Here is a 25,475-nt window from a genome sequence, read left to right on the forward strand (position 1 = left end):
CTATAGAATATACACAAAAGGAAATTGTAAGGGAAACAAAGGATGTCACTACAAAAACATCAACTAAACAAGAAAGAAGGCAGAAATAGAAGGAATGAGAAACAAAAAATGTGTAAGACATGCAGAGAACAAATAGAAAAATGGCAGAAGTAAGTCTTTCCTTGTTAGTAATTACCTTAAATGTAAATGGATTACACTCCAGTCAAAAGACAAAGATTGGCAGAATGGGTTAAAAAAATAGGATCCAACTATATGCTGTCTACAACAGATTCATTTTGGATCTAAAGACACAAATAATTTGAAAATGAAAGGCTGGAAAAAGATATTTCATGCAAATAGTCACCAAAAGAAAACTTGGTTTGGCTAATCCTAATATCAGACAAAATAGACTTTAACTTAAAAACTGTTATAAGAAACAAGAAGGAATTTATATATTGATTTTAACAAAGTCAATTCAACAGGAATATATAATAATGATAAACACAGATGCCAAAAAATCAGAGCCCAAAATCTACGAGGCAAACTCTGACAGAGTTGAAGTGTGAAATAGACAGCTCTATATCAACAATTATATAATTCTATACCACACATTCAATGGTTGACAGAACTACTACACCAAAGAGCAATGATAAACAGAGGGCTAGAACACTATTAAACCAACTAGACCTAACACACACATATAGAACCCAACAATAGCAAAATACACAAAATTCTCATGAGCATATCGAATACTCTCTGGGGTAAACCACATTTAGGACACAAACAAGTCTCAAGTGAAATAAGGCAAGCCCAAAAGGACAAATATCGTATGATTCCACTTATATGATTCCACAAGTTCGCAGAGAAAATAGGCCACTTATAAATTGTTAAATGTAGTGATATTTGTGTTATCAGACCTTTGGTGGCAATCTGGTAGTACTTTACCAAAAAGGGGTTAGGAACATAGTGATGGAGCCACACTGTGCAGCACTGTGCAACAATTAGGAAAATAAACCGGAAGCACACCATAAGTACCATGACTGAAATGAAAATTTCACTACAGGGGTTCAAAAGCATATTTGAGCAGGCAGAAGAAAGACTCAGTGAACTTAAAGATAGGTCCATTGAAATTATCAAGGCTGGGACACAGAAAGGCAAAATATTGAAAAAAGACAGACAGAGCCTAAGAGACCTGTGGGACACCATCAAGATGACCAACAAATTAATTGTGGAAATCCCAAAAGGAGTGACAGAAAAGTGGAAAACATACTCTTTGAAGAAATAAAGCTGAAATTTTCTCACATTTAATGAAGGACATGAATCTCCAAATCCAAGAAGATCAACAAACTCCAAGTATGATAAACCTAAAGAGACCCACACAAAGAAAAACTATAACCAAACTGTCAAAAGACTAAGACAAAAAGAGACTCATGTAAGCAGCAACAGAGATGCAACTCATTACATAGACAGAGCCTCAATATTATCAATTTCTTTAATTTCTTGGAGGTAAGAAAGCAGTGGCTTGATATATTCAAAGCATTGAAAGAAAAAAGTTATCAACTGAGAATTCTATATCTCACAAGTATGTCCTTCAAAAATGAGAGGTAAATTAAGATATACCTAGATAAAGAAAAGCTCAGGGAGATCATTACCACCTGGTCTTCCCTGTAAGAAATGCTAAAGGTAGTTTTCAGGTTGAAATGAAAGAACACTATATATACTGCAATGCAAAGCTCCATCTATAGCTGCATTCAAGAGGCTCACTTTAGAGGCAAAGACACAAACAGGCTGAAGGTGAAAGGATAGAAAAAGATATTTCATGCAAATAGTTATCAAAATGGATCTGGTTAGCTTATACTAGCATCAGACAAAATAGACTTGAAATCCAAAAGGTTACAAGAGACAAAAGAGAATTTTATATATTAATAAATGTTTCAATACAGAAAAATATCTAACAATTAGGAACATTTACACACCTAAAAACAAACCTTCAAAATATATATAAAGTAAAAGAAATAAAGATGGCAAACTGGTAGACACAAGGCATTTGTTCCCCATGGCAACATTACTAAAAAAAAAAAAAAACAGAACCAGAGACTGAATAAAATATTATAGGAGCTCTGGAAAACCATCAAAGGACTACAGCAACCAAGTGAACACCAATCAAGAAAAGGACATATTCCAAAGCTAGGAATCCTTGGTCACCCTTACGCCACCCTTTCCCCAGTGCAGCACAGTAATAGTTCAAGGAAGCAGCAGCCCAGCTCCCAATCCCTTCTGTAGAACCAGAAACAGCAGAGAAGACCTTCTGTGCAATGTTCAAAAGTGTAGGGGGACTGCATGAAGTAATGGACTTTGGTTTGCCTAAGAGCTCGGGGCAGGAGAAGGGGCATAAGTCAGATACAGGCATGAAAAAGAGACTGAAGGCTGCAGGCAATGGTTATAAAAGCTGGAGGGACAATAGTCGTGTACTGCATAATGTGTCAGTCAACAACGGACTGCATATATGATGGTAGAACCATAAGACTACATCAGAGCTGAAATTTTCTGAAAAGAGTGACACCTCTTCAAGGAGAATCTCAGGCAGATCCTTCAAGAGGTATTCCAGAAGAAGGCATTGTTATCATAGGAGGTGACAGCTCCATGCGTGTTAGTGTCCCTGAAGCTCTTCCAATGGGACAAGATGTGAAGGTGGCAGGCAGTGATATTGATGTAGGTCCTGTGTAGGCCTGGGCTAATGTGCGTGTTTGTGTCTTGGTGTTTAAGAAAAAAGTTAAAAAGCGAAAAAAAAATTTAAAAAACGTTAAAAATAGAAGAAAGCTTATAGAGTAAGGCTATAAAGAAAGAAAATATTTTTATAGCTATAAAATGTGTTTGTGTTTTAAGCTACACATTATTAGAAAAGAGTCAAAAAGTCTTATAAAAGTAAAATCTTATAAAGTAAAAAAATGACTAAACTAGGGTTAATTTATAATTGAAGAAAGAAAATATTTTTTATAAATTTGTGTAGCTGAAGTGTACAGTGTTTATAAAGTTTCCAGCACTGTGCGGTAAAGCCCTAGGTCTTCACATTCACTCACCACTCACTCACTGACTCACCTAGAGCAACTTTCAGTCCTGCAAGCTCCATTCATGATAAATGCTCTATACAGGTGTACTATTTTTTTTATGTTTTATATTGTATTTTTAAGGTACCTTTTCTATGTTTAGATACACAAATTCTTACCATTGTGTTAGAATTGCTTGCAGTATTCAGTACAGTAACAAGCTGTATAGGCTTGAAGCCCAGAAGCAATAGGTGATACCATAGAGCCTAGCTGTGTAGTAGGCTATAACATCTAGGTTTGTGTAAGTACACTCTATGACGTTCACACAACGATGAAACAGCCTAATGATGCATTTCTCACAACGTATTCCCGTCATTAAGAGACACAGGGCCGTATAGATCTGTAGAAGCCTGAGGCAGAGATTACCAGGGGAGAAACACAATAGACCATCTAAAGTCCCAAGGGGAAGCTGTGGTGAGACTCTGCAAAATAAAGAAATTTCAAAGCAGTTGTGTTTACAGGAGAATTGATAAGCCACACAAAGATCAACACGGGATGCATTCTCAGAAAACACCTGAACAGACCTTAAGCATCACCTTGAGCTGATTACAAGGCCCAAAACACCCCCTGCCAATTACTGAAGGACATCTCTGAAGAAAACCAAGCTGCAAAGATTAGCAGAGAAAGATGCATCTTCTTCAAACACCAAATTTTCAAGAAAGCATCATAAGTCTGACCAAGAAAAGGGAAAACATGGTGCAATCAAAGGAAGAAAATGGCGGCAGAAACCATCCCTGGGGAAACATAGGCCTCAGACATACCAGACATGGACTTTCAAACAACCGTCTCAAATATGCTGAAAGAGCTCAAGGAAAACAGAGACAAAGAACTAAAAGATATCAGGAAAACTATATATGAACAAGATGAGAATATAACAAGAGATAGAAATTACAAAAAGGAACCAACAAATTCTGGAGCTGAAAATACAATAACTGAATTGAAAATAGAAGAATCTCACACAACTCACTAGCAAAGAACCAAATAACTGAGTTTTACAATGGGCAGAGGACTTGAATAGACATTTCTCCAAAGAAGACATATGAATGGCCCACAGATATATGCAAGGGGGCTCAACATCAGCAATCATCAGGGAAATGCAAATCAAAACCACAATGAGACATCACTCACACCTGTTGGGATGGCTATTATCAAAAAGAGAAATGATGACTGTGTTGGTGGAGATGCAGAGTTATGTATTGCTGTGAAACAAATCACTACAAAACTTAGCAGCTTAAAACAACAAACATTTGTTATCTCACACAGTTTCTGAGGGTCAAGAATCCTGAAGCAACTTAGCTAGATACCTCTGGCTCAAGCTCTTCTGTGATTTTGCACTCGAGCTGTTAGCAGAAGTTGGATTTATCTAAAGGTTTGACTGGTGCTGGAGGGTCTACTTCCAAGATGCTCATTCTCTGGCTGCTACTGAAACAAGACCTCAGTTCCTTGTCATAGGGGCTTCTCCTCAAGGAATGTCCTCATGACATGGCAACCTGCTTGCCCAGGAGCAAATAACCCAAAAGACACAGCTACCAAGACAGCAGCCCCAGTGCCTTTTCACGACTTAATCTCCAAAACCACACATCATTCCTGCTTTTTTCAGTATTCAGAAGTGAGTCACTAAGTCCAATCCAAACTCAGGAGGTTGGGGGGGAACTTCAACTTTTAAAAGGAGGTTTATCAAATTATGTGTGGATATATTTCTATTAAAAACTATGAATTGCATCACCATCCAATTTCTACCCATGTCCCTTATGTGCTTACAAGTGTTAGTTCTAGGAGCACTCCCTATAAAACTTCCTGCTCATACATTTCTGCCCAAGACTCTCTTTCCAAGGGAACTGACCAAAAACAACCCATGGCAATGGCCAACAAAACACAGTAACACCTGCTTCATTAATAACAATAGCTAACAGAAAAATGGGCTGCCAAAAAGAGTATTACTTAATATACACAATCAAAATAAATCAAGGAAGGGGGCCGGCCCGGTGGCGCAGTGGTTAAGTTCACACGTTCCGCTTCGGTGGCCCAGGCTTCACCAGTTCAGATCCCAGGTGCGGACATGGTACCACTTGGCAAAAGCCATGCTGTGGTAGGTGTCCCACATATAAAGTAGAGGAAGATGGGCACTAATGTTACCTCAGGGCCAGACCTCCTCATCAAAAAGAGGAGGATTGGCAGCAGATGTCAGCTCAGGGCTAACCTTCCTCGAAATAAATAAATAAAGGAAGGATAATTAATAATTCAAGGGTAGCTGTCCCGATAAAAAATCATGACCTCTTATCTAATTTCCACACCAGAGCTACTTCTCAGAACCCAAAACCAGTGACTGGAGGAGAAGGCTTATCCCTGGAAGGAAGAAGTCTGAAAGACTGCAGTAATTGCACACATGAATGATCGCTCCAGTCCTTCTCAGAGAGATCTAACACTATTTACTTGGATGAACATACACTGGGAACATTTTGAAGACCGCTGGACACAAAGTTCATGCTGACACTAACATCGAGGACTCAAAAAGTCATCCTGCTGCCCCTCTTAGAGAAGGAGCATGGGGAGTCGGGTAATACGGTATCCTGACTACAGCCTGACCCACAGGAGATCCACAGGGTCCACATTCTCAAAATGATTGTGTCCCTACTCCCTGAATGTACTTGGGACTGAGTACACTTGGAGGTTTGAAGAAACGCCACATTGGTTCCTTGGCCTGTGGCGTACCAGCTATCCTAGTGTGAAAAACCAAGTAGAAACTGAAAACTACTGACTAAATCCTTCCCAAGAGAGCAAATCAGAAATAATAATGTATTCCTGGTGAGTAGCAGAAATTATTCAACTTTTAGAATGCCTACAGCACGCAGTTTCCATCGTGTATCCATTTAATTATTTGCAGGGCCAGAGTTAATTTCACTTGAGTCCGGTCTTGCAAATACTTGATGGATCTTGGAGGATAACAGTGGGCCACTGCAAATAGAACCAAATATTAGACCCAGTTAAGGCTTCTGGCCACGTGTGGTGTCTTTGCTAGAGCAAATTAACACAGATTCGTCTCATGGCACATGAGTACTAATCTGTGGAATGTGTTGTTTCCCTCTCTATTAAGTAGAGGCCTCCTAGGCACTGTGCTTGCTTCTTAGTGGTGGGAGATGCAAGGTACAATAATCTGTCTTCTATTTCGCAGGGTCTATTATGGCATGCCCCAGCCACCTGGAATTCTAAAATATCCCTGATGTTGTGGGCTCCTGAATATGTGCAGTTTATCTCCCCCAGTTAGTGTCACATATGTCTTGCCAAAGCCTTCAATGTATTGCTATTTCTTAATCATCTACTCTGATGAATATCATGTCATTGGTGTAAAGTACCAACCCGATATTCTATAAAATATGCACACTTTTATAAAATGATAATAACTAAAAGCATTTCATATTCACATGAGATTGCACTCTTGCCCCAGGAATGTTATCTCCCTGCCCTATCTTTATAATATAATGCAAAAACTTGGAGTGTGTGAATAACAGATCAAACATGCCATATATACCTCTTTCCACCCTTTTCTTAATATTATACATCTGCCAGGGTCCTCATGTTTAGCATCAGGGTATATGTTCTTGATGGACAAGCCTCTGTGAGCCTCCTCGACCCCACCTTCCTGAGCCCAGCCTTGCAGAGTAGTAACCCTGAGTGTGAGGCCCCAAAAGGCAGTTTCATCAATGACCTATAATCAGTTGTTAGAGGACTGTTTTCCTCTTGCCCTGTGAAGTCCCAGGGCCTTGGGGGAGGTGCCTCAGGGCGGCCCTGGACACCCACCCACAGAGTATAGGGGTATGCAAGAACAGAACGCTCAGCATCTGCATGTGAGCGAGACATACTGAAACTTCTTGCTCCATCCCTCTGAGAGCCAAGATGGTGGTGAAGCCGGCTCCTGCCACAGTATGCCAGGCTGGGCTCCCTGAGATGCCAAAGCTGCCCTCCTGAGAGAGTTCAGTGTTTGGGCAAGCTCTGCCACAGCCACAAGTTTGTGGTTAATTCACACCAAAGAGGTTCTGACATTCCATGGCTCCCTAGTTGCTCCCCAGACTGCGTTCCTCCCCCACCTCAAGCCCACATCCATAAAAGGACATACCTTGTTGCTTCAGCTCTGTGAGAAGATACTAAATGCGGGTAATCACAACTCAGTGTCTATACCCTGCAGAGAACTTCCATCCCAAAGGTGTCATAGATCAGCTTTGAAAGTTTATCCTTCTCACAGATATCCATTACTACTCACCTTATAGCCAAGGCCTGATGTTAGGATTATATGCAATTGATTCTGCCTCTGCTGGTGAGCCCCATGGATGATGTGGATGACTCATTCCTTCACCCTGCCCAAATTGTCCTTTTCCTTATATATCATCAGGTCTAAAGTAATCTCTTCCCCCCGAGTTCATTATAATCCAGCTCTTGATTTCAATTTCCTTATTTCACCAATGGAGACTAGACTGCTATAAATATTTACCCAGTTAAAGCACTGGATAAAGCTGGTTGGGTGGGGCAGACGTTTAAGGGGCCATAGAGTCTGTAACGGAGATAAGCAACACATGGAGCCACAGGCCAAGTGAGAGTCCTAAAGCATCTAAAAGAGCACCTGGAACAGCATGAACACTCCATGAATGTCGCTATTGTTGTTGTGATTACTATTTAACTCCCGTCAACTGTTGCAGAGCATGTCTGAGGGGGGCATCCAGGCTAGCAGATGCTGCTCCAGCTGCCTACATGAAGCGCTGGGCCCGGCTTCACCCAGAGCTGATCTATTTTTACACTTTTATACATCAGGTGGTTCAGTGACATCATTCCTGAAGGGAGGGTTCTGCTGCTAATGTAAAGTGTGGAAGTCATTGCTCTGGAAAATCACTTGAAGCCATAGGTTCCTTGTCTTTCCCACTCAGAACTTCTCCTTGCCACCTGATCACTGCTCACGGGTTCAGTCAAAGGTGGGAGAAGCCAGCTTCCATTAGGATGAAAACACAAGGGAGCTGTGGGCTCAAATGATTTTTTTAAAAGCCTTTCTTTTGAAGTAGAACTAGAAGAACCCAAAATCGCTCATTGACAAAGCATCCCCCACATTGCTGGAAACTCAGATATGCTTTAACTTTCAGGTTGAACTTTAAGCAATCTTTTTGAAAAAACATATAAAAATTAATCTTTTTATATTTAACCTAGCAAACTGAATACTCAAAGTTACCAAAAATGTTTTTTAAAAAAACACCATAATCAAGAAAAAACAAAAATCACTTCCTCTGTAGCAAGAAGCAACCTAGAATTCATAAATACTTGCCTTCTCGTAAAGAGTCTGCCTAGCTGATCGTCAGCTTCAAAAGCACTGGGAACAAAAACTTGGAGAGAACAGAATTTTAGTGACTCAAAGAGCCTTCTTAAGAGTTTGTATAACCATTTTCCATTCTGCTAAAGTGATGAAAGAAGTTTCAGTAGAATAGTGTAGGGGTCTAAATGGTCTATGATTGTCAAAATGTAGGGTATCCAATGCCCTCTGACTTTACGTGGCACTTGACTATGTGAGATGAAATCACCCAAGTCCTACAGATTCAGGAGTCATCTTTTCCTTTCAAATCTTACTTTTTGGGCCAAGCTCTCCTCCTACGTGACTGCAGGAAATCCAGTTGTCTCCCGAAGGATTCCAGAAGACATGGATATGGAACCTCTCTCGTCTTCTTGCTTGCTAAGAACTCCCTCTGGTGGTCCCTGAACCTCTTCTCTCCATAGCTACGGCCCTCTTGTGTATCACAAACCACACACACTGGTCCCTTCTTTTACTCCCCTTCTCAGCGCTAGGCTTGAGAATAACAAAATGCGATTAGAAGCTTAAGACAAAAGCTTAAAACTAGGAACTGGGAAGGAGTTTATTTCTACTCCTAGTGTCACAAGGGGTCCATTTCTCCCTTCAGCCTCTGGCCTGCTGCCCCAGGGGTGGGGTTCATGCCCCTTCACTCAGTTAGCATCCCCTGCCTGACATGTTTTCCAGTCCCTATCTCCCACTCCTAGCCAGAAAAACCAGATCCCTTTATTGTCAGAATACTCTCTTCAGAGGTTATTCACTATCTCCTGAACTTGGCCTTCTATCATTAAGCAAAACATCTGGAATGTGTGCAGCACCTGTGGGCTCATGTGTACCTAATACCTGGGCCTCCCTCCCACTAAGGAACAGAGCACGCTCATGTTCTCTGACTTGCCGTGTATCGTGCCAAGTGACACTGCCCCCACCTTCTCACCCTCCCAAACTTAAAAGGAATAAACACTAAAAATAAGCATACAAACAAGAGACCAGTATTTAACATCTCGGGAACATTTGCATTCAGATTACTTTTCCACAGGATGCCCCCACCAACACTGGGTACGTGCCTTATCTCTACAACAAAAAGGCTCACCCAAGTGGTCCTACTCCAAGCAGAGATTTCAGTTTTTACCCTAGAGTGCAGAAACTGCCACAGGTTTTTTTAATAACATTGTAAGAAACCCTCATCTCCTCATCTGCAAAGTGTGGGGTGTGCAGTGCAGAGCTTGATGAACAACTCGGAAGCAGAAGGAGACTGCTCTCCAGCCGGTGGTCTCTGTTCCGTGCTCCATCATGCCTTGTGTCCTCTCAACGGACTCAGAACTTCTCACTGCCATCCCTGACCACTGCTCGTGGGTTCAGGCAAAGGTGGGGGCAGCCAGGGCATAGCACTTGGTAAACACTCGAAAATGTTTGTTGGATGAAAGAGTAAACATAAGCCCTGATACGCTCCTGAGAGTCTTTGCCCCTCTGGGCACAAACTGTAAAGAAGCCAGGGAAGTGTCCTTCTGCCCCAAATGTAAGCAAGAGATGGATGAGTCCTTTGCTTGGAGGTTACTAAACCCTCCCTGGCATGCAGGAGTTGTTTGTTAATCAAACAACATCCAGTTTGTTCAATTAATGATTAATATGGTCTGTGTGTTCAAAGTCATCTTCAGATCAAAAGATTCGCTGATACATGACTCAGTTGTTTTGAAGTTAAAGGGACTCTGCTTGAGAAATTCCTGGTACTCGGGTTCTGCTTCAAAGGAAGGCTCAACCTAGACCTTGTAATGAATGAAGAGACTGAAGGAAGATGTATTGAGAACTCATGTGATTTTGGGGGTGGGGGAGATGACTGGGGAACTAGGGGCCATGGCTTTATCCTAGTCATGACTCACAGAAACGAGGTCATGCTCTAACTACCAGCACCTGGAACTGCCACACAAAACAAAGAGAGGGGCCACTCAGGAAGGGGAGGTGGAAGACAAAGACACACACCCAGGCTCCAGCGTCTAGGAAACAGGAGGAGGCAGTCAATTAATAATCTCCTATTTGGATTAATAAGAGAAGAACGGAGGGGAAAAAACTGAAGAGTTTCATTGCAGATCTATGTTCTCCAAATAGGAGAAAGGCTGGTGGGAGACCCTAACCGATCTTACGTGAAAAGTTTTGGGGGTTCCATCCTGCTCCCTTCCACCTTCTTCATATTTCCTAGGCATTTTGAGAGGCCTTCTCCGGCTTTGTTGGGTGGCTGTGGCTTTCAATTGACACTAATAACCCCCAGTCATAATTGTAGATCTTCCATCATGTCAACATTCTTCGAAACACGGAAATCACTTCTCCCTCACCCTCATTCATAAAGAAGTCCACTGATTAAATTATTTCAAAGATTCATCTGGAATCAGTGAAAATAGAAATTTCAAACCTTCTGGTACTTACAAAGTAGAAAAGCAAGATAAAATGGTCTTATTGATTATACCTAAAATTGCGGTTTTTTAAACAATAAAGAAGAAAGCTGATATATAATTTTAAAAAGAAAATATTTCTCGGGAAAGGTGTTCCTGGATTAAGGCACAGATGGTCCTGAATAGTGAGTTGCAGGTTTCCCTAAAGTCCTCCTTCCCCGAACCGCACTGTGGGTCTGAAAGGGCAGAACTAGGATAAATGGAAACAAGCTAGAGACGTTTTAGTTCAATAAAAAGAACTTCTGAAAAGAGTTCTTCATTACTAGGAATGTTCCAGCAGAGGTTTCCAGGATGTTTCAGATGGCATTCAAGCATCTCAGACTAGGTCAGCCTAAGAAATAGGCAAGGCTCCGGCTTACAAAGAGCAAAATGAAATAAGTATATGAAACGCCTAGCACAGTGCCTGGTGCCTAATAGATGCATAGCAAATATTAGGTTCTTCCCATCCTGAGAGTCCATGGGTCTATGGTCACATTTTTGGATGTATTTCTGGAGGGGTAATTGGATACATTCTAGATTCTTCCAGAAGCTCACAATTTTCTTACATGGGACCATTGAGAGAGGAAGGCAAGGGGAGGAAAAGAGGCAAGTTCTCTTTGCTGCTGTCAGCAGCTCCTCCCCTGATTGGAGTTTTCAGCACCGTCAGGCAGTCACTGGTTTGGGCTTCATGCTACCCACTACCGCTGAAATCACTGCTCCAGCAGCCTTTGCTCCTTCCATCAGGGCATGCTCCACCTGCAAGGCAGATTAGTCCACAGCACACTCAGTGACAATCCCAGGCTTGTGTCCTGCCCTCTCCCGACCTCACCTCTCCCCTTCAGGTACTGGCCTGCCTGTAGCTTTTTCCTACAGGAGGAAGCAACCTGTGCTATCCTTTATTTCCAGAGATCCCAGAGCTGCAAGAGACCTAGAGAAGCCAGGATAGCCTGAGACAGACATCAGAGGCAGATGCACTCCCCTTTGCCTGGGAAGCATCCAGGGCTTCTGGTCCCCTTCCTCCCTCAGAGCCATTTGGCCCAGGGTCTACCTCCAGTGTGGGGCTCAGAGCAAAGGATCTCAGAGTGGCAAAGTCACTTAGGCCCTCATTCTACATACAGGGAATCTGAGAGCCAGGGAGGGGAAGTCACTTGGACAAAGTCACACAGTGAATTAGCGTCCACACTCAGATCTGGGCTTAGATCTCACTGTAACCATGGGACCAGTTTAAACTGACCCCGTCTTATCAACAACAGAATGTTAAAGTTGTTTTCCAGGGGCAGTGAGCCAAAACTACAAGTCATGTAGCTGAGCATACACAGAGGAGAAAATTTTGACCTGAAATAACACCTGGAACCAAAGATTCTCCCCAACAGAACCAAAGGACCGAGACACAACCAGGACTTGAAAGCCGCACTCTCTTCAGAAGCGAGGGGTCCGTTGTCGGGGAAGATGCAGTGTTAAAGCCCCTTTCCACACCTTACCATAAACGTGTAAATCCTTCCAATCAAAACCTGCCCCACCAGCACTTCTGTGTACCAGTCTGTTCCCCCTAAACTCTTAAATTTCAGCCCAAACCCTGGACAGGGGAGACAGATCTGACAGCCTTGCCTCCTATCTCCTTGCTGGTCAATCTCACAATAAAGCCTTTTCTTTTCTCAAAGCTGGTGCCATAGTATTGGCTTTCTATGTGCATCGGGCATCAGGCCCTCTTGCTTGGTAAGGTCATGACTGCCAGGCTCAGGCTCCTTAGAAGGGCCTCCTATAATCCTCTTAATCCTTCGGGTCTTCTTTTTGTGTACAAATGTTCATGGAATGGGAGACCCCTCATACCAGAGCCCACCAAGCCCCTAGCACTGGAGCAAGACCTTGCAAGAAGGGAATGAGACTAAGAGAGAATGCAGAGTGTAAAGGAAGAAGATGCAGAAAGTGGGAGGGTGCAGGGGGGGAGTGGGTGAGGCCTGTCAATCTCCACAGAGAGATGGGATAGTGATAGTTGAGAGACCAATATTGGGATTTGAGCCAGTATGTTAAAAGAACCTAAGAAACACAGGAAAGAACGTGGAAAAATTATGTTTCACCTTTCACCCTGGATTTTTTCCAACTATTAAAAAGACGATAATAAATACTTCCACTCGTCTCATGGGATTTAGTAAGGATCAAATATTGACCAGAGCAGCTCATATTGTTACAGATATGCAGACTCTCAAGGCTCTTTCACTTGTACTGTACCACATTTATCACCATCCTACATGGCGGGGGTCACAAATCCACATGCAGTACGGGCCAGGCAGGTAATGTGGGTGAAGGTGGTAGGTGGCACACCTAACCCAACGTACCCATCTAAAAGGGCAGGCACTGCGTGGCCCCACAGAGTGTCAGCAAGCGGGAATGTGGGCCAATGGCTTGATCAGTTTTTCAAGACAGTCTGGGAATCCACATCTTTTTATACAAAATTTCTATATTTTTAAATGTTGGCAAGTAATTCAAATTAAAAAAAAAATACTGTTCATCCAAGCAAAACATTCTGTGGGCCAGATGTGGCCTACAGGCTACTAGTTTGCAACTTTAGCAATAAAGTGTCTACTTAAGTCTATCTCCATTTTGTAAAGGAAGAAATGGTCTCAGAAATAAGATGGCCTGACCAAGGAGACCATGCTAGTAAAGCACAGAGCCAGGACTCCACCTAGTGGTTTTACTGTTAAGCCTTTTGCCTTTTCTACTCCTTCGTGGGACAACAAGGGGAAAAATACCTCCCGAACTGTAGGTCCTGCAGAAATAGAAAACCAACTAGTACAACAAATGATACGAAAACGCTGATCACCGTTCTGATCTCTGATAAGATGACAAGCCCACGAAAGCTCAGTGGGAAGCCATCGTCAGAGCCAATGGAGCCATACCTGCTGGCTCCTGGGCACACCGTATCGGAGGTTGTTGACAAAATGCTCACAGTTCCCTTCGATCAGGCTATACTGCACTATCTTGTTGATCATCTGTTTTGTACGCTGGATGATGTTGTCCACAGGCAGGGGCAGGTAGGTCCCATCCAGCTTGTTGTTGATCTTCCAGGAGCAGCCATGCAACACATCCTCCAGGCGACTGTACTTTACGACGGCCCGGTTGCTAAAGATGGAAGTGATGCTGCCGGCCTCAAATTCCTCACCTAGAGACCAAAGATAAACAAAAGTTGGAAACCCACAAGGGGTAGCAGGGCAGAGTACTGGCTCACTCCAAGACGGTGGGTAAGCTGCTTCCCTTTGGGGTCTTGGTTTCACCATCGAGAGAAGGCACGGCAGAGGATGGGGAGTTGGGTTAAATGAACTGAAAAGGACCAACTTTCCCAAGAAGCCTTCTGCCCTGCACTGCACTCCCCATCTTCCACCCCCACAGCAATCTCTTTCTCAAACACTCTAGAGGCACCTTACAATGTGGCCCGGGACTCAATCTTGTGTTGTACAGACCTGACCAAGTCCTAGGATTGGAGTCTTCTTTTCCTAACCAGACTTCAGTAATCTTCACAAACGTGTGACGAGCACCCTGTGTAAGCGTCAGCTCCTGGGAAGGGGCTGTCACGTGCTTCCATGACAAGCCTCCGTCTGGAGCCATGGCAGAGGCACAGGTGAGGCCAAGCAGACAGGGCTCTGGATGGTACCCATCCCCACCCACCAGCTTCCCCCCGCAACATCCCCAGAGCCATTTCGCCTTTCTCTCTACTCAAACATTGGGATTTTCATTAACAGTTTAAAAACAGAGTTCCATAGCTTTGAAAAAAGAAATGTGTGAGAGCTGCTATATCATCATATTCAGTCCTTAGAGGAAACAGAGACTCAGAGAGGGCCAGGAACCTGCCCAAGGTCGAGGGGGTGGTAAAAACCAGGACTTTTTCTGCTGCAATAGTATGGATATGCCAATATGTGAACCCTTCCCCTCTGTAAGTTGTCCAAGAGCAAGAAATATCCCTTGTTCTTTTCTTATGTATTTGAAGAAAACCTGCTGGTTTTACAAAAGCTGGCAGTAGGCAATTCAACTTTCCAGAACAAAGAAGACGGAATTCATTTTTAGAGAAAGATCTAAGGGGAGAGTGGAGTCCTAACTTTTAATGGATCTCTTTGGTTGTACAAGAGGGAGGTTCCTGGATTTAATCTGGAAAGGAGAGGTGGTGGAGTGTGTAAGATGAAGCAATTTTTCCATTCTTCATGCACCCTCTGAGTTGGGAAATGGGGAAGGGTGTGAGTGGATGGGGCAGAGAAATGGGGAAAGGTGTGAGTGGATAGGGCGGAGAAGAAGCGATGGGGGCAGGACTCTGCTCTGAGGCAAGGTCCCAGCAAGGAGAGAGGCTAGACAACGGAGGAGGGCAGGATGCAGGGACAAGAGCAGTGAATAAGGTGTAGCCACAGGCCCTTGGTACCGGTGCCCCTCCATAATTTAATCTTGAATGGGGAGAACTTTCCCAAGATATAAAATTCAAAAGCCACCAGAGACTATGCAGTGAAGCCCCTCCCTCCCTTCTCCCAACTCCTCCAGGTCCCATCTCCCACGGTGAGCACTGTGGCCAACGCTGCTGAATGCCCAGTTATAAGTTGTTTCCCATTCTATGCTGTCATCTTCTGTTATCACTACCCCCAGCCCCGAGCAAATCTCCTCTAAAATTTAGCTAACCACTAGCTTAATCTCAGCCTTGTGCTAACAGTGCCTTGAGAAATGACAGGAGAAACTCTGCCCACCCTGAGGGTAGAGCATCCTGGGACAGGTTGGAAGAGCAGGGAGACAAGGTGAGGGTGGAGGTAACAAAGGTGATCAGGAAGCCGGAAGCAGAATTTGGAGACAACCAGAAGCAAGCAACAATCAGAACACGTAAGCATCTGTACTCATCCTAGGGAATCCTCAGAAATATGAGGAAGGATACCGAATTGTGGCCAATACAAATGGAGGCTCATATTCTGAAACTGGCATTTTAAAAGAAAGGGTGGTCTAAGCAGTCGGGGAAGCTGGGGGCTACTTTAACTTGCATCTCTCTGAGAGCTGGACACCGCAGTTTTTGGTAGACAGAGACCAAGCTCTATCAGACAGTAAATTAGGGTCCAGTGGTGCTTTGGGTCATTTTCTCGCTAAAGGGCAGCAGCTGAGGAACACAGCAATTAGCTGTACTTCTTTTTACTTTGCTAACTTCAATATCAATAATTCAATAGAGTATCCACTCTTACTCGGGGGAGCCAGATGGACCACACAGTCGTCTTCCACGTAGATGGCCCAGTGCTCGTAGCCAATTCGGAAAATCTCAATCAGGTCTCCAGGTCTGGGTTTTGGTTTGCCCTAGAATGGAAAAAAATAAAACAAAATAAAGAAACCGCGCATGCCCAGGGAACTCCAGAGACCCTGTTTGAGGATCAGCCTAAAGACACTGCCTTTTGTCACTTCACAGAAACCCAGGCTGCGGAAACTCTCTTCACACAAAAGACCAAAGGACCTCTCCCCGTCCTGCTGTCCCTCTCATTATTAAAGCCATCGAGGCTAACTATGCCACTTATCAATGTATTGCCTCTCACTCTGAATGCACCCTCTGAAAACGCTCTGTGATAAGTGATGGAACTCCCCTATAAGCCTTTCTCCTTGAAACTGAGCACCATGTTAAGTTTTCTCAATAGAGGGCATTGGAGGGACATTAAAAGAGGAAGGCGAGCTCCCGCAGTTTCTGGCTTGGGGTGGCGGAATGATGGTCAGCAGGCGGGGTGTGAGGACATCTAGTAGAGCTCTGCCTGAGCCCAGAACATTCTATCCCCATCAGTCTTGCAGCCTTGGCCTGGCAATAACCTTTGTGGGGCCTTCTCAAGAAAGAAATCAGTGCCCAAAGGCCTTCTGCCCCTGCTGGTGTCTCGAGTCCCTGTGTGGATTACCTGCATGGCCTGCCTGTGGCCCAGAGGGTCCCCCCTACTCTGTATGCCCACCCCAGCAGTTTCCGATAGTCAGCTCCCTGCCTACACTCCAAAGGGTTGCACTTGCCCAGCAACTGCAACGGGCTCCAGCCTGGCCAAACCAAACTTCTCTGCTTCCCAGTGGGTGGACCATACTCTCCAATGTGGTCTGAAGCTCTTCAGGTCTATCCCTCCTTGACTACTCTTCCACAGGTCTGGGAGACCATATTGAGTTTCTTCACATTTTACAGTTGCTCTTTTATCATAGTTTAATAACTCTTTACATTAAACGTCCCCTGTTTAACCTACCTTGTGGTGTCCATCTCTTGATTGAACCCAGACTACTGATGCGCTATCTCTTCAAAGAGCCCTGGGGGAGCAAGACTGTTCATCTAAGAGGCATTGTGTGTGTGTGTACATGTGTGTACACAATACAGTATTGTGCACGTGAAAGTTTGTTAAGAGAGTAGATCTCATGTTAAGTGCTCTTACCACAATTTTAAAAAAAGAAAGAAAGAAAGAAAAAAGAAAACCCAGAGCCTCTGCCACTGCAAACCCAAACTAACAAAAGAAAAAATGAACTCTCATAGTCCATATCCTTCTCCTCCAATAATGCGCATCCCTCCCAAACTGTCCCCAAGTTTGTCCGAGAATGATACTGGGGTGAAGCTCTGCTCACGGATTCTCTCCCTTAGGAAGTCAGAGCCAGCAGAGAGATGTGAACCATCCCACCCACCCATCAACTTTACATTAATGTCCTTGCTTGTCCCAAGTTTGCAACAATTTGCCCATTTAGTCTAAGTCTAATTTCCTCGAGGCTACATCTCTCTTCCAGATTCCCAGCCCTATTTCCCTGGCCAAGGACAGCCATTTGCCAGGGCAAAAACTCACAGAAGTAAAAGGGAGTTTTTCACCTGTTTCTTTTAAGGCTTTTCTGAGACATAATCTACATCCCATAAAATTCATGCATTATAGCGGTACAACTCAATGACTTTTAGTAAATTTACAGTTTGTGCAACCATCACCACAATCTAATTTTAGAACATGTCCATTATCCTAAAAAGATTCCTCATTCTCATTTCTCATCCCCAACCCCAGGCAACCTTGTCCCCATTAGCAGTCACTTACCTTTTTTCCCCCTATCCTCTCCCCCCAGCCCCAGGCAATCATTAATCTGCTTTCTGTCCCTATAGATTTGCCTTTTCTGGACATTTCATATAAATGGAATCATATAACACATGGTCTCTTGTGTCTGGCTTCTTTCACTTGGCATAAGGTTTTGAGGTTCATCCATTTGAAGCATGTGTCGGTACTCCAGTATAAGGACACACCACATTTTGCTTAAACCACTTTGTTCTTTTTCAATACTATTTTGGCTATTTTGGGTCCTTTGCCTTTCCATATAAATTTTAAGATCACCTTGTCAATTTATATCCCCTCTCCCCTCAAAAAATGCCTACTGGGAGAGGGATTTTGTTTAATTAACAGACCAATTTGGTGAGGATTGCCACCTTAATATTAGAGTTTTCCAATCTACAAACATGAAATGTCTTTTCATTTGTTTAAATCTTCTTGACTTCCCCTTTGCAATGTTCTGTAGTCTAGCTTTCATGTTAAATTTACTCCTAAGTATTTTTATGCTGTTATGAATTGCTTTCTTAACTTCATCTTCAGGTGGTTCATTTCTAACATGCAGAAGTACAAAAGATTTTTGTGTATTAATCTTGTATCCTGAAACCTTGCTGAACATATTTACCAATGCTAATGGTGTCGTAAGTGTGTTTTTGTGGATTCCTGAGGATTTTCTACATTGAATAGATGTGTTGAGAGTGGCCCTCGTTGTCTTACTCCTAATTTAGTCTTTCATTATCAAATATGATGTTAATTGCAGATTTTTTGCAGATGCACTTTTTCAGGTTGAATACGTTTCCTTTGATTGCTAATTTTTTAAGACGATTTTTGTCATGAATGGCTGTTAGATATTGTCAAATGCTTTTTCTGGGTATATGGAGATGAGCATATTATTTTTGTCCTTTACTCTGTTAATATGGTATATTACATTAATTGATTTTGAGGTGTTTCACCAAACTTGCATTCCTGGAATAAATCTCACTTAGTCATGGTATGTAATCCTTTCCGTATGTTGCTGAATTCAATTTGTCGGTATTTTGTTGAAGATTTTTACATGTACATTCATAAGAGATATTAGTCTCTAGTTCTTTTCTCTGTCTGACTTTAGCGTCAGGGTTATATTGGCCTCAGAGAATGAGTTGGGAAGCATTCCCTCCTCTACTTTCAGAAAGAGTTTGTGAAGGATTCGTAATTTTTCTTCTTTAAACATATCGAGGAATCCTCAAGTGAAGCCATCTAGGCCTGAGCTTTTCCTCATGCAAAGATTTTTATTTACTAATTCAATTTACTTGCAGTAGGTCTATTCAGGTTTTCTAGGTATTCTTGAGCCAGGTTTGTAATTTGTATCTTTCTAGGAATTCGTTCATTTCACTAGGTTTTCTAATTGGGAGCATCAAGCTGTTCACAGGATTTCTTTATTATCCTTTAATTTCTATAAGATTGGCAGTGGGTCCCATCTTTCACTCCTCATTTTGGTAATTTAAGTTCTCATTTTTTCTTGGTCAATGTAGCTAAAGGTTTGTCGATTTTGTTGATCTTTTCAAAGAACCAACATTTGGTTTCATGATTTTCTCTACTGATTTCTGCTTTCTATTCCATTGATTTCTGCTCCAATATTTATCCTCTCTTTCCTTCTGCTTGCCTTGGGTTTAGTTTGCTTTCGTTTTTCTAGTTTCTGAAAGTAGGAACCTTGGTTGTTCATTTGAAATCTTCCTTCTTTTTTTACATAGGCAATTACAGCTATAAATTTTCCTCTAAGCACTGCTTGAACTGCACCTCATAAAATTTGATATGTTCTGTTTTAACTTTCATTCTACTCATAGCATCTTCTAATTTCTCTATTTTTCTTTTACTTATGGATTATTTAGAAGTATGTTGCTTAATTTCCAAATACTTGTAGAATTCCCAAATTTCATTCTGTGATTAATTTCTAATTTAATTTGATGTGAACAAAGAAAATACTTTGTATGATTTGAATCTCTTTAAATTTGTAATCTAGAATATGGTCTATCCTGAGGAATATTCATGTATGCGTAAGAAGAATATGTGTTCTGCTATCGTTGAAAGGAATATTCTGTAAATGCCACTTAGGTCAAGTTGGCTAATATCATCGTTCAAATCTTTTATCTACTCACTGATTTTCTGTCTAGTTGTTCTATCCAGTATTGAGAGTGGAGTACTTAAGTCCCCAACTATTATTTCTGAATTGCCCATTTCTCCCTTCAATTCTAACAGATTTTGCTTCGTGAATTTTGGGGTTATGTTGTTAAGTGTGTATACATTTATAATTGTTATATCTTCCTGACGCATTAACCTTTTTATCATTATAAAATGTTTCCCTTTTTCTCTAGTAATATTTCTTGTCTTAAAGTCTGTTTTGTCTGTTATTAGTATAACCATTCCAGCTGTGGTTACTGTTTGAATCTTTTTACATTCTTTTACTTACAATCTGTTTATGACTTTGACTCTAAAGTGTGCCTCCTGCGGATGGCATATAAGCAGATCTTGTATTAATAAGTCAGATGGTCTCTGCCTTTTGTGGAGTGTTTAACTGATTCAAGTTTCTTCCTGTTGACTTGAGTTACCGTCTGATGTCATACCTTTAATGCAAAATAGCTTCATTTCAACCCGCCCCCTGGGGCTACTATTGTCATATTTATTACTTCTTTGCATGTTAGAAGACCCACAACAGAACTTTATGATTATTGCTTCATTCAATTGTCTTTTAAATTAGAATAATTTATAGAATAAAATATAAAATATAGATTTATTCTCTTTTATCATAATAACCTATGTAATTACCTTGACTGTGCTTTGTATTTCTTCATGTGGATTACAGTGACTATGTGAAGTGACTTCCTTTCAACCTGAAGATCTTTCTTGGCTGGTTTTTTCCTTCAGTGAGGAAGATTGGCCCTGAGTAACATTTGTGCCAGTCTTTCTCTATTTTGTATGGGGGATGCCACCACAGAATATCTTGATGTGTGGTGCATAGGTCTGCACCCAGGATCAAAACCTGCAAACCCTGCGGCACTGAAGCAGAGCACACAAAGTTAACCACTACGCCACCAGGCCAGCTCCTGATATTTCTTCTAAGACAAGTCTTCTAGCAACATATTCTATCAGCCTTCATTTACCCGAGACGATCTTTTATTTTTGAAAGATAGTTTATTGAATATAGGATTTTTGGTTGACAGTTTTTCTTCTTAAGCAGTTTCATACACCATCCCACTGCTTTATAGCCTCCATTGTTTTTGATGAAAAGTCAGCTATTAATTTATCATGGTTCCCTTGTACATGATGAGTCTTTTTTCTCTTGCTACTTTCAAGATTTTCTCCTTGTGTTTGGCTTTCGACAGTTTGGATTCTGATTCCCCCCAGGGCTGGTAGCTGTTGCTATTTGTTTGGTTTTTTAGTGACTCATCTGGACTAATTCTGTGATATCTGTTTCCCTCACAGCATGCAACCATTGATGGATCTCCTTAGGTTGTTTTTTGTTTGTTTGTTTGTTTGTTTGTTTTTGTTTTGTTTTGTTTTATTGAGTTAATGATAGGTTACAATCTTATGTGATTTCAGTTGTACATTAATGTTTGTCATTCGTGTTGTAGGTGCACCATTTCACCCTTTGTGCCCACTCCCCACCCCACCTTTCCCCTGGTAGCCACTAATCTGTTCTCTTTGTCCACATTTTTAAATTCCTCATATGAGTGGAGTCATACAGAGATTATCCTTCTCTAACTGGCTTATTTCACTTAACATAATTCCCTCAAGGTCCATCCATGTTGTTGCAAATGGGATGATTTTGTTCTGTTTTGCAGCTGAGTAGTATTCCATTGTATATATATACCACAACTTCTTTATCCATTCATCTGTTAATGGGCACTTCTATGTCTTGGCTATTGTAAATAATGCTGCAAGAACATTGAGGTGCATAGAACTTTTGGAATTACTGACTTCAAGCTCTTTGGATAGATACCCAGTAGTGGAATGGCTGGATCCTATGGTAGTTCTACTTTTAATTTTTTGAGGAATCTCCCTACTGTTTTCCATAGTGGCTGCACTAGTTTGCATTCCCACCAGCAGTGTATGAGGGTTCCATTCTCTCCACAACCTCTCCAACATTTGTTACTATTAGATTTAGATATTTTTATCATTCTAATGGGTATAAGGTGATATCTTAGTGTAGTTTTGATTTGCATTTCCCTGATGATCAGCGATGATGAGCATCTTTTCATGTGCCTATTGGCCATCCGTATATCTTCTTTGGAGAAATGTCTGTTCATGTCTCCAGCCCATTTTTTGATTGGGTTGTTTGATTTTTTTGTTGTTAGTTGTGAGAGTTCTTTATATATTATGGATATTAAGCCTTTGTCAGATATATGACTTGCAAATATTTTTTCCCAGTTAGAGGGTTGTTTTTTTGTTTCAGTCCTGTTTTCATTTGCCTTGAAGAAGCTCTTTAGTCTGATGAAGTCCCATTTGTTTATTCTTTCTATTGTTTCCCCTCTCTGAGAAGACATGGTGTCTGAAAAGGTCCTTTTAATACAGATGTCAAAGAGTGTACTGCCTACGTTTTCTTCTAGAAGTCTTATGGTTTCAGGTCTCACCTTTAGCTCTTTGATCCATTTTGAGTTTATTTTGGTGAATGGTGAAAAAGAATGGTCAATTTTCATTCTTTTACATGTGGCTTTCCAGTTTTCCCAGCACCATTTGTTGAAAAGACTTTCTTTTCTCCATTGTATGCTCTCAGCTCCTTTGTCGAAGATAAGCTGTCCATAGATGTGTGGTTTTATTTCTGGGCTTTCAATTCTGTTCCATTGATCTGCGCACCTGTTTTTGTACCAGTACCATGCTGTTTTGATTACTGTAGCTTTGTAGTAAGTTTTGAAGTCAGGGATTGTGATGCCTCCTGTTTTGTTCTTTTTTCTCAGGATTGCTTCAGCAATTCGGGGTCTTTTGTTACCCCATATAAATTTTAGGATTCTTTGTTCTAATTCTGTAAAGAATGTCATTGGCATTCTGATTGGGATAGCATTGAATCTGTAGATTGCTTTAGGTAGAACGGACATTTTAACTATGTTTATTCTTCCAATCCATGTACATGGGATGTCTTTCCATCTCCTTATGTCGTCATCCAATTCTCTCAGAAAGGCCTTGTAATTTTCATTATATAGGTCCTTCACTTCCTTAGTTAAGTTTACCCAGAGGTATTTTATTCTTTTTGTTGCAATTGTGAATGGTATTGTGTTCTTGAGTTTTCTGTTAGTTCGTTATTAGAATATAGAAATGCTACTGATTTATGCAAATTGATTTTATATCCTGCAACTTTGCTGTAGTTGTTGATTACTTCTAAGAGTTTTCCAATGGATTCTTTGGGGTTTTCTATATATAAGATCATGTCGTCTGCAAACAGCGAGAGTTTCACTTCTTCCCTCCCTATTTGGATTCCTTTTATTCCTTTTTCTTGCCTGATTGCTCTAGCCAGGACCTCCAGTACTAGGTTAAATAAGAGTGGTGATAGAAGGCATCCTTGTCTCGTTCCTGTTTTCAGGGGGATGGCACTCAGTTTTTGCCCATTGAGTATGACGTTGGCTGTGGGTTTGTCATATATGGCCTTTATTATGTTGAGGTAGTTCCCTTCTATGCCCATTTTGTTCAGAGTTTTTATCATAAATGGCTGTTGGATCTTGTCCAATGCTTTCTCTGCATCTATTGAGATGATCATGTGGTTTTTATATTCCTCAGTTTGTTGATGTGGTGTATCACGTTGATTGATTTGCGGATGTTAAACCATCCCTGTGTCCCTGGTATGAATCCCACTTGATCATGATGTATTGCTGAGTTCTGGTGGCCAAAATTTTGTTTAGAATTTTTGCATCTATGTTCATCAGTGATATTGGCCTGTAGTTCTCTTTTTTCATGGTGCCCTTGTCAGGCTTTGGTATCAGCATGATGTTGGCCTCATAGAATGTGTTAGGAAGTGTTTCATCCTCCCTAAATTTTTCAAATAGCTTGAAAAGGATAGGTATTAAATTCTCTCTGAAAGTTTGGTAGAATTCCCCAGGGAAGCCATCTGGTCCTGGGGTTTTATTCTTTGGGATGTTTTTGATTGCTGTTTCAATCTCTTTCCTTGTGATTGGATTGTCTGCTTCTTCTTGAGTGAGCTTTGGGAGATTGTAGGAGTCCAAGAATTTTTCCATTTCCTCTAGGTTATCCATTCTGTTAGCATAGACTTTTTCGTAGTATTCTCTTATAATCCATTGTATTTCTGCAGAGTCTGTTGTTATTTCTCCTCTTTCATTTCTGATTTTGTTTATTTGAGCTTTCTCCTTTTTTTTCTTTGTAGGTCTGGCTAGGGGTTTGTCAATTTTATTTACTTTCTCAAAGAACCAGCTCTGTTTCATTGATCCTTTCTACCGCCTTTTTCGTTTCAATAGTATTTATTTCTGCTTTGATTTTTATTATTTCTCTCCTTCTGCTGACTTTGGGCTTTATTTGTTCTTCTTTCTCTAGTTCAGTTAGGTGTAGTTTAAGATTGTTTATTTGGGATTTTTCTTGTTTGTTAAGAAGTGCCTGTATTGCAATGAATTTTCCTCTTAATACAGCTTTTGCTGTATCCCATATGAGTTGGTATGGTATGTTATCATTTTCATTTGTTTCCAGGTATTTTTTTATTTCTTCTTTAATTTCTTCAATGATCCATTGCTTTTTCAGTGGTGTATTGTTTAGTCTCCACATCTTTGTGCCTTTCTCAGCTTTTTTCCTGTAATTAATTTCTAGCCTTATAGCATTATGATCAGAGAAGATGCTTGTTATTATTTCAATTTTTTTAAATTTGTAGAGGCTTGCCTTGTTTCCCAACATATGGTCTATCCTTGAGAATGTTCCATGCGCACTTGAGAAGAACGTGTATTCTTCTTTTTTAGGATGAATTGATCTATATATGTCTATTAAGTCCAATTGTTTTAGTTTTTCATTTAGCTCCACTATTTCTTTGTTGACTTTCTGTCTGGATGATCTGTCAATTGATGTGAGTGGGGTGTTGAGGTCCCCTACTATTATTGTGTTGTTTTTAACATCTTCCTTTAGGTCTGTTAATAGTTGCTTTATGAACCTTGGTGCTCCTATGTTGGGTGTCTAGATATTTATAAGCGTTATTTCTTCTTGATGAAGTGTCCCTTTGATCATTATATATTGTCCCTGTGTGTCTCTCTTTACCTGTCTTATTTTGAAATCCACTTTGATATAAGAATTGCAACACCTGCTTTCTTTTTTTTTTTTTCTAAAGATTTTATTTTTTCCTTTTTCTCCCCAAAGCCCCCGGTACATAGTTGTTTATTCTTTGTTGTGGGTTCTTCTAGTTGTGGTATGTGGGACGCTGCCTCAGCGTGGTTTGATGAGCAGTGCCATGTCCGTGCCCAGGATTCAAACCAACAAAACACTGGGCCGCCTGCAGCCGAGCACGCAAACTTAACCACTCAGCCACAGGGCCAGCCCCAACACCTGCTTTCTTTTCCTTGCTATTAGCTTGAAGTATTGTCCTCCACCCCTTCACTCTGAGCCTGTGTTTGTCCTTGGGGCTAAGGTGTATTTCCTGGAGGCA

At 41.4% G+C, this 25,475-nt stretch overlaps 1 protein-coding gene across 4 annotated transcripts in view; it reads right to left on the minus strand.

The window, feature by feature from the left end:
* Window positions 1-25,475, minus strand: part of PLAAT5 (phospholipase A and acyltransferase 5) — a 59,745-nt gene that overhangs the window by 20,948 nt on the left and 13,322 nt on the right. Inside the window, exons 4-6 of one of the 4 annotated variants that reach the window (XM_005598259.4) lie at window positions 16,034-16,142; window positions 13,730-13,992; window positions 10,991-11,588 (exon numbers count right to left, since the gene is read on the minus strand). In XM_005598259.4, the coding sequence (XP_005598316.2) occupies window positions 11,496-11,588; window positions 13,730-13,992; window positions 16,034-16,142 (465 nt within the window). In that variant the 3' untranslated portion in view covers window positions 10,991-11,495. Of the gene's footprint in view, window positions 1-10,990; window positions 11,589-13,729; window positions 13,993-16,027; window positions 16,143-25,475 lie in introns of those variants that run through there. The other 3 variants (XM_005598258.4, XM_070230049.1, XM_070230048.1) reach the window with 3 other exon arrangements.

This window comes from Equus caballus, chromosome 12 (assembly GCF_041296265.1).
Source record: "Equus caballus isolate H_3958 breed thoroughbred chromosome 12, TB-T2T, whole genome shotgun sequence".
Classification (NCBI taxonomy): domain Eukaryota; kingdom Metazoa; phylum Chordata; class Mammalia; order Perissodactyla; family Equidae; genus Equus; species Equus caballus.